Source organism: Rhinolophus sinicus, linkage group LG07 (assembly GCF_036562045.2).
Source record: "Rhinolophus sinicus isolate RSC01 linkage group LG07, ASM3656204v1, whole genome shotgun sequence".
In the NCBI taxonomy this organism is placed as follows: Eukaryota; Metazoa; Chordata; class Mammalia; order Chiroptera; family Rhinolophidae; genus Rhinolophus; species Rhinolophus sinicus.
This window is the reverse complement of record NC_133757.1, coordinates 100,807,994-100,821,416: the sequence shown is the minus strand read 5'-3', so window position 1 is coordinate 100,821,416 and position 13,423 is coordinate 100,807,994. Positions and strand designations below refer to the sequence as shown.

The 13,423-nt window shown below is 42.5% G+C and overlaps 1 protein-coding gene across 5 annotated transcripts in view; it reads left to right on the top strand.

Moving 5' to 3' along the window:
* FNIP2 (folliculin interacting protein 2) overlaps window positions 1-13,423 on the top strand; it is a 116,962-nt gene that overhangs the window by 13,907 nt on the left and 89,632 nt on the right. Inside the window, exon 1 of one of the 5 annotated variants that reach the window (XM_074338387.1) lies at window positions 2,641-2,883. The exons of 3 other annotated variants lie outside the window; for them this stretch is intronic. In XM_074338387.1, coding sequence (XP_074194488.1) covers window positions 2,879-2,883 — 5 coding nt within the window. In that variant the 5' untranslated portion in view covers window positions 2,641-2,878. Of the gene's footprint in view, window positions 1-2,640; window positions 2,884-5,661; window positions 5,730-13,423 lie in introns of those variants that run through there. One more of the 5 variants, XM_074338386.1, reaches the window with a different exon arrangement.

The following is a 13,423-nucleotide window of genomic DNA, read 5'->3' as shown; positions in this document are numbered from 1 at the left end:
TATTTTCGGGGAAACAGTGTATATCCATCATTACACTATCATACCGAGTATTTTCACTGTCCTGAAAATCCTCGTGCTCTGCCAGTTCATTTCCCCGTACCCCCAGAAGCTCTTATTCTATCTCAGGAGCTCCTGTTTTGTAAGTAAATTCCCAACAGTTCTTCTCGTATTGAGTAATTTCCCAAACGTGTGAAGAGCCAGTTGTGGCTGTCTCCTAATATTCCATACTTATTCCAACGAGAGGAGTTTGTGTTTAAAGACTGAGTAATTCAGTTACTCACAATAGATTTTTACAAACAGAAAAGGCCGGTGGGGGTGGGACGAGAAAGGCATTTGTTTCAGAAGCCAGAAAAAGGGGAAAGTTCCAGCTGTCCAGTAATCTTATCTTGCTGAAGTGCTAAGTACTGCCCCTAATTCATGGGGCTGCTTGTTTAGATAATGTGCCAAGGGAAATACGCAACTCCTGCTTGCTCCAAATAAAGCTGGGGAAAAGCAGTCTAGTTCCATTAAGTGCAAACCCAGTTTGTTCATCACTGTGTCTCCCTTCTTCCAGTCTTCCTCCCTTCAAACCCAGGTTGTATTGGACTTTGCTCTGAGAGCTGATTGCTGAGCTGCGCTGCTCTTCAGGTTACTCCAGTGAATATTGGGTTTTACAGCTCAGACGCTTAAAGTCAATATTGTGTTTAGCACAGTGGCAGCAACGGGACTGTTTGGAGATTGCCTTGACCCTGTGGCATGCTAAGTAGCTGTTTAAGAGGAATGTTCTTTTCAGAGTGATTGTCAAAATTAGCACTTGATTGTCAGAATTGTTGTGGTCCAGTCAGCAGATCAGATGGCAGGTAACTTCCCAGGGGTTAAAGTATTGCCAGGACGTGTTAGACCTGTTGTGCTCTCTCCCTTCATGTTAGAGACCATTATGTGCAAGGCACTGGGCCTGTAGTGCCCCACATACTTTAGTGGGGGAAGGGCAGTTATTCCCAGGAGAAGATAACGGGGTCTCTCCTCTTTTTCAAAACAAATCCCAAAGTATTGTTAATCTATCAGTTATCGCCCCTCTGTTCAAAAGACTCCCCATTTCTTCCCATTCTAGAAATATTGGGATGTGGGACCTTGACCAACTCTGCCCTAAGCATTGGGGCAAGCAGACTTCATTTTTCTTTTTTCTTTTTACTTTTCTTTTTTATTTATTGATTTATTTATTTTTGCAGGCTGACATTCTCAGTGACAATCCATCAGATTAATTCCTGTGCGGCCTTTGTGTGGCAGAGGAAGAGGTCATTTGACCTACAAGGGTTTAGGCTCTGGGTGGCCTAAAATCCTCACAGCTGGAATTCCCCACTTGGTCCCATCCAGTCCAGAGCCTGGTCCAGGCTAGCTTACTAGGATTTGAGGCTGAGTTTTGGCATCAAAGCTTAGCAAGTAATTAAGGGTTTAGCTATCTTCCATTGCTTTCTCTGAATGTCGTTTCCTTGGGGACTGAACTGGTATGCATGGAGGAATGTACATGAAGCATATTTCAGAGGAAAAAATGACACGGGGGTGTGAAAGTGAAGGAGAAGCAATTGTTAACAAAATGCATAAGTAATTTTAAAAAAGTAGTAATATATGAAATAGTTTAAAGGTTTTTGAGCCTGAGAAACCTGGGAGAATTATATCATCATTAATGGAAATAACACAGCTATAAGGAGAAATGACTTTAAAAAGGGAATATATATGTTTGCTTTCGCACATCCTGAATCTGAGATGCAGTTGGATGGACACTCCATGCAGTGATGTTCAAGAGGCAGGGGTTGTCGGAGGAGACGTGAAGCCAGTGTTTGCCAGGGCGCCCGGCAAAGCCGTATTTTGCTCCTAAGATTTTTTCTGTTCTCTTACCTAAAATTACTTTTGTCAGAATTCTCTTTGTTCTTCCAAACTCAGTTCACGTGCCACCTCTGATTTGTCTTTGCTGAGTGCCCCAAATGGGCGTGCCTCCTGAACCCTGTAACTTAGTGTTCTTCCTTTTTAGGGCACAACATTTTACTAGCTGTTTTCCTAATTATCCAAACACTACCAGGTTATTTGCTGAGTGTAAGGAACGTTGCATGTAGAGGTCTGACAATCAAGTTCGCAAACCTTGCAACGATGTTGCTACTGTGTTTCCCTGAAAATAAGACCTAGCCGGACCATCAGCTCTAATGTGTCTTTTGGAGCAAAAATTAATGTAAGACCCGATCTTATATAAGACCCGGTACCCAGTATTATATTTATTATATTATATCATATTATATAAGACCCGGTCTTATATTAAAATAAGATTTTAAATAAGATTTTTCTTATTTTAATATAAGACCGGGTCTTATATTAATTTTTGCTCCAAAAGATGCATTAGAGCTGGTGGTCTGGCTAGGTCTCATTTTCGGGGAAACACGGTAACTTTTTTTGATATCAGAAGGATTACTCATTATGAATTTGTACCAACTGGACAAACAGTTAACCAAGTGTACTATTCGGAAGTGCTGAAAAGGCTGTGTGTAAAAGTCAGACGACCTGAACTTTTTGCCAACAATTCATGGCTCTTGCATCACGACAAGGTACCAGCTCACATGGCACTGTCTGTGAGGGAGTTTTTAGCCAGTAAATAACTGTAGTCGAACACCCTCCCTACTCACTTGATCTGGCCACCAGTGACTTCTTTCTTTACCTGAAGAGAAAGGAAATATTGAAAGGAAGACATTTTGATGACATTCAGGACATCAAGTGTAATACGACGACAGCTCGGATGGCCATTCCAGTAAAAGAGTTCCAAAGTTGCTTTGAAGGGTGGACTAAGCACTGGTGTCGGTGGATTAACTTCCCAAGGGGAGTACTTTGAAGGTGACTGTAGTGATACTCAGCAATGAGGTATGTAGCACATTTTTTAGGATGAGTTCGCAAACTTACTTGTCAGACCTCCTATGTCTCTGTAGTGTATAGTGTAGTACTGACTACATTAAGAGGAGCTAGAAAATGTTCAAATATATTTATTTGAACCTGTTTATTTTCAACTAGTACCGCTGTTTAGAGGAATACAAATTATGAGCCATTATATAAAGTTCCTTTAAATTTTTTGCACAAATTTGCCTTTTTGTATCTTTAAGAACATCTCCCAGTGTTTGTATTTCAGAATTTAACTAATGTTTTAATCCTGTTTCTGCCTCTATGTTTATCCCTTTTTGTATTTTCTTTTCAGCTACAGAGTTATGTCCTCAAGAGACTCTTCTTTATAGATCATTTTATTTTTTTCTATGCAAGTTCCACTTTCAATTTCTGAGGTTCCCCACCAAGAAATGTGTGACTTATTCTAATAAGAATATACTTGTTTTGGAGTTTTGGTCTGTCGTAAGAATAGCTTGAACAACCTCTTTCCCTAAAGTGACCATGCCTTTGCCCAAACTGAAACTCATTTGCCACTTATCTGTTCAAAGAACCCTGAAAGATCTTACTGTGTATTCCCTCTAGTTGGGCATTTTCCTGGTAAAAATATTTAGTGCCACTGTGTTTCCCCCAAAATAAGACCGGGTCTTATACTAAGTTTTGCTCCAAAAGACGCGTTAGGGCTTATGTTCAGGGGATGTTATCCTGAAAAATCATGCTGGGGCTTATTTTCCGGTTAGGTCTTATTTTCCAGGAAAGATGGCATTTGTAAATACGGCCCTAACCTAGGCCAGTCTGTCACTCAGTTATGAAAATGTTAAGTTCAATCTTCACACCCATCACTGAAAGACCATTCTATTTATATTTCTCCTTCGATAGAAATGGTTGTTTATTCCTACTTTTGTTTTCTGGTCCTAATCCAGTTCTCTGTCCAAGATAAATATTCTCCTGGCTTCATGCTCTTTTAGCCTCATAAAAACAAGTGACCAGGTACCTGTGGGTTAATGTAGTTCACATAGTAAAACATGTTTGGCAGATGAGATTCAGATGAATAAAGGAATGCTTGTTCTGGTTTCTCATGGCCATAGTTTAAAAATACATCCTAAATTTACTAGTAAGTTTATTAGTACATAAATCATATACTCTTACAGCTTCAAGGGACTATCAGAAGTTAGTTCCTCCCATTTGAGCTTTATGCATATCAATTTTTTGAATTAAGTGAACCAACAAGGCCTTGAAAATATTTATTTCACTCATAAGTTGCGGCTGTCCTCAAATGGTGTTGAGAATCGACAGTGGTTTTTATGCCAGTAGTCACCCTCTGCAACCTTTATTCTGTGAGATTCTTTTTCTTTTTTTTTTTTCCTAAAAAAGTAGTGACAAATTAACCAGAGTTAAAGGTATTGCGATTTTGACCTCCTAGGGTTTCCTTCTCCCTGTGACTCTTTGATTTCCTCTTAATGATGCTCTGGCTACCTTTACTTTGCCACTTTGATTGACTTAGATGAGCAAATTTCTTAGTGGGCAGAGGATAGGAAACACACGGAGGAGAGATTACTTTCTGAATCTTGACTCTCAAGGGCCTAAGATTTCTTTTAGTCCCCAAGCCTGTGATTTGAATTTTACATCTGAGACAGAAGCTCCAGAGACTCCAGGTGGCTGCTGCCATCTCCCCGTAGTCTAGGAGGTGGCACATCAGGGATTGGAGGATCTTATACTTAGCTGTTGATGAGAAAGTTAGGAATATACCCCCCCCCACCCCCCATGAGTGCAGTTAGCCAGAGCCTCTCTTAATTGAATCGTTTCTGTTCCTTATCAAAGACAAAGAAAGAGTTGTTTAGCCTGTGAAATGTAGTGGTGACGGTTTCAAAGCAGTAACAAGCCATGCTGGAGGTTTAGGATGCTGGAGTTACGAATTACACGTTACACAAGCCAGTTTTCCCCCATGGTTTCCTTTTCTATAAATAATGGTGAGAGAAGGGTGCATATTGGGTTAAATAGGCTGTTGTGTGCTAAAGACCAGTATTTCAGAGAAAGCGTAATTGATAAGGGACTTAGCTGTAATAACTCGCTCTTACATGGCTTTTATTTTCCAAAGCAGTTATATGTATGTTATGGACTAGGAAACAGGCTCACTGGCCAAGGTCACAGAGAGTTTTCCGTATGGGTAGGGCCAGCTCTGGAACACAGACCTCTTGATTCCTGCATTGGGCCTCAGCCAGTTTTCAGTCCAGTGGGTATGGCAAGTTCCCTTGTTTTGCCCTTGTTAGAAGCTATTATGAATTCATAGCTAAAATGCATTTTTTTGTTTTTAATGCTTATAAATCTGCATTCTTTCGTGTGCTGTTGAACCTTTGTGTTATTTTCATTCGATTGGAGCCCTTTTCTGACATTGCTGTGCTCAGAAGTGCACGTAAAAATCAACTCCAGACTCCTTCACATGGTTTGCCGTGTCTCATTTCTCTTCGCTCTTCCCCTAACACTCCTTACACCAGTCAAAGTGAACTTTTCTCAGTTCCTCAAACAATTTTGAGCTTTCCCTTTACAAAGATGTCTTTGCCTGGAACTCGCCCTCTCCCTTCCGCCTAACCTCCTGACTCCCACCTAGCGTGGTGGTTCGGCGTGGGCGTGGGCTCAGGAGCCGGCCTCAGGTTTCCATCCCGGCGCCATCGCTTCGCGGCTGTGCGGTCTGTGTGATCTACAGAGCTGCTCTGTGCTAGCAGGTCTGCTGTCGTCGTCTTGGCACATTGGGAATAATAGTTCCGGCCTCCTGGTGTGGTTATGAGATTTCAGTGGGTTTGTTCTTGGAAAGTTACAACAGCGCCCGGTACATGGTAAGTGCTCAGAGCGGGAAGCCGGTGCTGATAGCGCCCCCACCCCCCAGTAGATAGCTCTGCTCTTTCTCCTCCTCGTCTTTGCACTTAGCACCCTATCCCGCCCGTTTGGCATTACCTCTGCATGACTCGACCAGGTCTCTGTGAGGACAGGGATGGCTGAGCCATGTCGGTGTTGTTCCCTTTGGGATGGAGCACGGGGCATGGATACAGGTACTTGGGAAGTGTTTGAATAAATGAATAAGCAAAGGACCCATTAGCTCACTCTGTAAGCTGAATGTCTTTGACCTCAGCTGTCCTTTCCTGGAGTGAAGATCAGCTTTTGTTTGGAGCTTTTGATGGCGCTGATTTTAGGAGAGGAAGCTAGAAAAGACCATCTCCTAGTTTAGCCTAGGTTTCTGTGTGGAAGCCTTTGGCATTGAAACGTACTAGTGCTTAGCATAGAAGAGGCTGCACCTATGGGCAGGCCTCCCAAAAAAGGCTCCAGAGGTCACCAGTCATTGCTGACCACAGCCTGGACTTAACCTAGTACCTGCCCAGCCTCCCTGCCCCAGCTCTCTAAACACACTCACGGGATGTCCCGGCATCCAGCTTTTGTTGGCATCAGGTGTGCTGTGGTGGTCATGTCGCAGTACAAGCCACTTGACTTTTCCCCCTTATGTGGTCCATTGTTAGTCAAGAACAAAAACAATGTAAAAGGAAAAGCTTATGCAAGAGGAGAATATCTTCTGTTTGAAAGTGAGGAGGATTTTTTTTCTGCTCTAGGAGTGGTGGTGATCTGGCTTAATCCTGGCGGTTCCTCAAGTGTTGGGGAAATTCAAGGTGAAACACGGCCTTCCTTAAGGGGAGGGGCAGGGAAGGAGGCAGGGTTTGCTGTGCTGCCGGGAGTCCTTTGCTTAAAGCCATTGAAGGACTGGAGGACCAAAGAGTGAGACTAGCAACTAATTGCTGTGGAATCTATCTGATTTTCAGGGGACGGTAGGGAAAAGCAACAACTAACTCAAACTGTTGAAAAACAAGTTCCATTTCTTGAGCTTGCTCCTGTCTTCCTACATCTAATCTGCCCTGATAGAATAATTATAGGGGCTAACAGCACACCAAAAGGTAGAGCTAAGGAGGACTTACAGAAGAGCTCAGTGAACGTTTGTTAAATGACTAAGGTCTCTAAGTTTTCATTTAAGTATGTATCGTTCCTTTTGGAGAATTAGATACTAAGCATATGTAGTTAAGTCGTTTTCATATTTGAGCTCATAATGTTTTTATTGTTGTCTTTTTATTTTATCTGCAGGTGATTTTCTAAAAATAAAGATCAGTTTATCATGATTAGAATTTGTTTACTGGTTTTCTGAAAACCTAACCGAATGGAATGGACAGGGTTGAGGGTGAGAGGTGGATGGAGGAGGGGGCAGTAAATGAGAAGGTGGAGTTTTCTGATAGAATTTGTGGTTTCTCCCTAAATACTCTCAGGCAGTATTGCGTCCAGTCCCTTCTATAGCATCATTTTTATTTTTAGTGTCCACAAATACTTTAGTGTCATTTTTATATGTTCCTTCCACATTGAGAACCCTTAGGATTTCTCACGTTGGTATGTTTGTGATACTAGGAATTTTACAAGTTAAAACCAGCCGCTGCTCAGATGCAGGAAGTCCTCTTTTGGAAAGTCATGGTTTTCCATAGGCTCACAGGGTGGATGGCCTCCCGACCCCGACTGTCAGTGTGGACAGCAGTAATGACCCTGTGTGTTTCATTCCCCACACGTTCTCTGCATTGCATAGAATAAAAAATGAGGGTTATATAAATTAGTTATCCTGAGTGCATTACATGCCACATATAGAAGGGTTGAAAGTAGGTAAAGGTGGAGGTGGTGGGGCAGCTGATGGAACACTGTCCCCGCGCGGGTGAGAGACAATGAGACCCAGAGATCAGGGTCTATCTAGTCTTTTTCTTAGATTAGAAGAAGCAGAACTTTTCCCCATAGAAGGAGGCAAAGATGAATGTGGGTTAACAAACATTTGTTGAGCGCCTTCTATATGCCAAGCACTGTGATAGTTTCCGGGAACACACAGAGGACTGACACATGATGTGCTTTCAGGGGGCGAATAGTTCAGTAGAGGAAATGGTCACAGAATGCCATCAGGGACTAAGTACAGTCAGTCCTCATTATTTGTGGATTCCATGTTTGTGAATTAGCCTCCTCACTAAAATTTGTTTATAACCCCAAGGTCAGTGCTTATGACGCTTTTATGGTCATTCAGGGACATGGGCAGAAGGGCAAAATATTGAAGTCCCTGGATGTGCACGTTCCCTGCTTAGGTCAAACAAGGCAACACTCTGCCTTCTTATATCAGCTCTTATACTGTAAACATTTTCCATTTCACAGTCTTTGGTGTTGAGGTGGGTTTGTTTGTTTGTTTTGCATTTTTATGCTTTTTGTTGGTGATTTTGCTGTTTAAAATGTCCTCCACAATGGTGCTGAAAGTCTAGTGTTCTAAGGCAAGAATGCTGTGACGTGCCTTACGAAGAAATATGTATTAGATAAGCTTTGCTCAGGCAAGAGTTATAGTGCTATTGGCTGTGATTTCAGTGTTTTGATGCAACAGTCAATGTATATATTAAATAAACAGTCTTTAAGCAGAAACACCCATAAAACATGGGTAAGTCTTAATCAGTTAATGAAATGGTTGTGGCCAGAGGCTTGCAGGAACCTACCCTTGTATTTCCCCTAAAAGCAGTGGTGCATTACTCGCTAATTCAGTTTTCACAGAGACTTCATAGAACATGAGTACTGTGAAGAACGAGGCTCAATCGTACCGTGGAAGTGCTGCGCGGCACTCAGCAGCCTGAGGTGGAGAAGGTGAATGGTCAGCTGACCTGAGTGAGTTTTAAGGGCTATGCCAACTGAAGGACTGATGGCTGGGGAATCAAAGCAGTGACTCTGTAGGACTCGAAAGATAAAGCAGTGAAGCCAGAATGGGTTTGATACAGGAAGACTACGTAAAGGCAGAGGGCAGGCTAGGAGGGAAGACGGTAGCTGTAAGGGCAGGAGGCTGTAGTCAGAGTCATACTGGGAAGTGGGTCCGGGTAGAAATGAAGGCTGTGAAAGAAGAGCCAGCAACACATTGGTTGTTGGATCAGCCATTCACAGGAACATGGGGCCCCGAGGGCCAGCACAGTGATAGCTCAAAGCGCCCAGCGAGCTAACGAAGACCACTTCATCGCCCACTGAGTGCAGCTACGTGCATCTTTCCACAGAGTCCAGGAGCCCCAACATGTCCAGAAGTCTTAAAAGTCCGGGTGTAAAAGTGGGTATAAAAGGCCTAAAGCAAAATATCAAATGAGTGGTAAAGTTCTTCACTGCACAGAACACAATGTACTTTTTTGGTGTACAAGCCCTACCCCCTTTGTACCATGGGAAGGACATGGAGGAAGAATCAACAAGATTGTTTATCGATTAGATTTGATTTAGGGAGAGGAGGGGAGGAGAGCAGTGAATGTTGTCAAGGGTTGCACCCTAATGTTGACTAATTGTCATGAGATGCTTTTTCCTCTCCAGAGAGCTAGATTGATGTTATACTTCCAGAATTTTCTTTGTTATCTCTTCATGCTCGTAGTTCTTCAATTTTCAGTTCCCTTGTCATGTGATTTTCATTATGGCATTTGGACTGGCGAATGTGTATGCATATGGTTTGATAAATAGAGGTAATGATTCCTCTCAGTTCTGTTTGTGTGGGGGTTGGGGAGTTAGCCAGCTTCCTCTTGACTCTCTTTAAGGTTTCACTCACACCTCTGGACAGTCTGATTCAAGGCTTCCAAACTTTCCCACGGGCCGCGGGATTAGGTTTTCCATCTTTTCTCATTGGTGGTCGTGGTGATGGGGTTTGGAAATGGAGGAGAGGCAAATCATACGCATCCTCTACCCCTGTAATTCTTCTTCAGAGCTTCCTAGAGCTGTGCCCCCAGTTTGGCAGCCACTAGCCCAGTGGCTGGTGAGTGCTTGAAATGGGACCAGTCTGAATGGACAGGGGTGTTTTCTGTAAAATTCACACTGGATTTTAAAGACAGCATGAAAAAAATGAATGAAAATATTTAATTTTTATATTGATCATATGTTGAAATAAGGTTTTGTATATGTTGTGTTAATCAAATAAATCATTACAATTGATTTCACCTGTTTTCTTTTGCTTTTTTTTAAGTTTGAGTACTAGAAAATTTTAACATATATATGTAGTTCACAGTATTTTCTGTTAGACGGTGTTTCATTGCTTCCTTTGAATTTCCGGGGAATAATTTGAAAATGACTATCAGATGGCACCAAAGACCAAATTGCTGGGTCCACTTGTATTTGTCGTGCTGTTGAAGTTGCTAGTGTCCCTGAATGGAGCACTTGTAAACAAAAGTAATACTGTTATGAATAGTAAAAATACTCTCTGAGAAGAAAACTTCTCCCTAAGACGTGTATTCTTTTTCTTTAGAAATCCTTCTGTAGTAAATAAAGTGCAACATTCATGACAGTTCTACTGGATGAAATATAACTGAATCCCTTTAGGAATTGATATCAAGGTTAGCATTAGCTTGTGTTTTGGACTAATCAAACAGTCAGATTTTTAAATATGTAATTATTTTTCAAAGGAGCATTTGAATCTATGTTACCTTGAGCCAAGATATAATGAGGTTTTGTTGTCCCTGTGAGTGACAGGGACTTAGGTGGAGAGTTGTTTGTGAGCTAGAGACAGCCTGAGTAAATAATGAGAGAAAAGACGTTATTTCTAAGTTAAGAACCGTTTACTAAGTGCCTTCTCTCTCTCCACTGTTAGCTTAATTAACTACACAAGCGAAGAACTAAAGAAATGAAAGATGGCAGTGTCCGTGTCCTCAAGAAGTCCATCATCTGGTTTCTAAGTTTGTAAGGGACATTCTAACACTCTGATGTCTGTGATGGGGTGTGAGGAGCGAGTAACACCTTATACTGGTAGCTCAAGCATTCAAATCTACTCATTATTTATTAAAAAAATGCAGGTTCAAGTTTACTGTGAATCAACACAACTTCCATGGTGTTCTTACATGGGAATTGTGCGTGGCCTGCAGCTGGCCTTGCCTACACTATGACTGTCCCAGGGTACAAGACGTAGGGACTGTCATTCTAAGGTATAGCCAAGGGGAAAAGTTGAGCCATGGCTTTTGGGAAGATTCTGAGCTATAAGAAACAAATAGAGAACCCTTCACAGGCATTGTCCCTTCTGTCTTCCCATTGTAGATTTGAAATAACTTCAGAAAAGCGTCCCTGTGGGGGGTTTTTACAGGTTAGATGGCCTTGGTTTGGATCCTGAAAGAACTTAAGAGGATTTGACTTGGAGAGTTAGATGAAGGGTATTTTAAGAAGGGACATTGGTGTGATTGAAGCTACATAGGAGGTGGAAGAGGAATTTATCCGTGGAAGACAGAATGCCTTATGTTAATTTGAAAGCTAACTATTTCATAGATAACATTTTCTAGCTGTTGCACCAATTTGTTCTCGAGTTTATTGTCTGCAAGGGACTTCGCAATGAGTTTATTTTAGAGAGCTTAATTGCCTGGGGCTTCCAGAGAACTGGCTGTGTTTCGGTGTAGGGGTTAGGGAGGCGACTGACTATTTTGGATAAAATTATTATTTGCCAGATGTGACTGTGGCCAAAGTTATTTATCTTGGCTTCATATTGTGTAAATACAGTACAGTCAACTATGAACTTAGCAACTCAAATAGCACAGTGAGTACTTTTGGATGCATATTTTTAAAAAGCCACATCACATTTGTCTAGACCTGTGCAGTTTTTCAGAGGGACTTCCACAGGCTCACATTTAACAGTTTGACTCCTTTCCAAGATGGGTGGAGTATCATGATCACCCGTGTGTTTGCAGCTGAGGAAACTGAGGCTAAGAGAGACGGAGCATCGTTCCCTAGAGACGTGTGGCTAGTGAGGGACTGGGCCAGCGCAGATAAAGGCTGGCCGTCAAGCCAGGGTTCTTTTCCCTGTGTGACATGCTGACGGCACTGCTCGTGTGCTTGCCGGCGTCTCCGGAGTTCCTAGTTCTCAGCCTTGTCATGAGGAACTGACTCAGAGAAACGACAGCCTGCTGATTCAGAGCTGAATATCCTTTTCCCAGCCTCTCATTTCCAGCTTTCTCTTCTCAGAAATTAATTTCTGTCCACTCCCAAGCAGCTTTCTTTGTCTTTGTAGCTCTTAAACCTCTTAAAGCACTTTAAGAGTCTTTCTTACTTAATTGGCCAGTGTTAAACATATTATAGGAGAAGTTTTTCATTTTAGCAAGATTAGGATTGTGTCACTACTGGTGTCTGTCAAACCAAAACTGAAGGAGGACAGGAGAGAAGCGTCTTCTGGTATCACTGACCTACCTCTATCCCAACCTCTGCACAGATTTATTTGAGAAGCTCTCATACCTTTGTTCTGCTGTGAGCACTGACTGTCCATTGCGTGGATGCACAGTAGGCCAAGAATGAATGGGGTACTGGTGAGCGGCTGCTGCCAGAGTCCTGGTGAAAGGCGGGGCTTTCACTAGGGTGGGAGCAGTGGGAGCGGTCATGTTTCCATGGGCAGGGTCGAGAGGGTGCCTGGGCTGCCACGCATTCCAGATAAAAGTTCTTCCCTTTCTCCAGCTGTCATATCACCAGTGGTGAGTGAAGAAAGTGTCTTAGTACTCTGAGTACTTCTAGTAAGAGACTCCCTCGCCCCTCCGGCCCCCACCCCCCCAACACTGTCAGCCCATCGCACCGTCACCGCATCTGCCCCAAGATGCTTGCTTAGTGCACACATTCCATTTCTCTCTGCATCGTCAGCATCCTGAACAGGCCCTGGCGCATCAAATATTTGAAAGGGTGAATGAATGGAGTCCTAAGTCTTTAGACAGCGTGTTTTAAAGGCAGGTTGTAAATTATTCTGCAAAACCAGTGAGATACCTTTATAAATTGTAGAAAAGTGTCAAATGCTTTTTATTTTGTTCAATCCCATCTGGTGGCTTACTTAATTACAGCACGGATTAATAAATAACTCCCAGTAGTTCCAAAATTATCCCATGGCTATAAGAATTACAGTAATAATAGTTATTGTTTGTGTGATGCATTTACAGTCGTTTGAATTATTTATTCCTCTGTGAGATAAATAGTTGTATCCCCATGTTATAAATGTTAAAAAAAAAAAGATAAATGCTTACAAATGTTTTTAAAACTGTTATACATGTGAGGGAGAGAGAGGGAGAGAAAGGCCTTTTGACAACAAAACTTTTCTCCAGGAAGACTCAGAGACGAGTCTGGTGTGGGACACGGGTGTACTTTACCTGAGTGGAACAAGGCATATGAGAACTGTACGCAGCAATGAGACAGCTTATTGCAGAGGGTCTCAGTGCTCAGCTAAGGGAGCGAAAGCGTCCATGTGGCCTTGGCATGTGAGCTCCTGTGTGAATACCGACGGCATCTTAGGTTGTGATTTTGCCTGTACAGCTCTGCTGTGCACTGAGTGACCCAGGCTGCATCTGTTCCAAGGCATCAACGAAAAGTTTGATTATGTCATAGCCGTACATCCAAATAGACGGGAGATGGAGATAGCTGAGAGTTCTCCCCTAAGTCAGTTTTGAAACATGCTCCTTATGAATTATACAGTTTGGTGAGAATAGTGACAGTTTTGATGAGGAGAAGGGGCGCA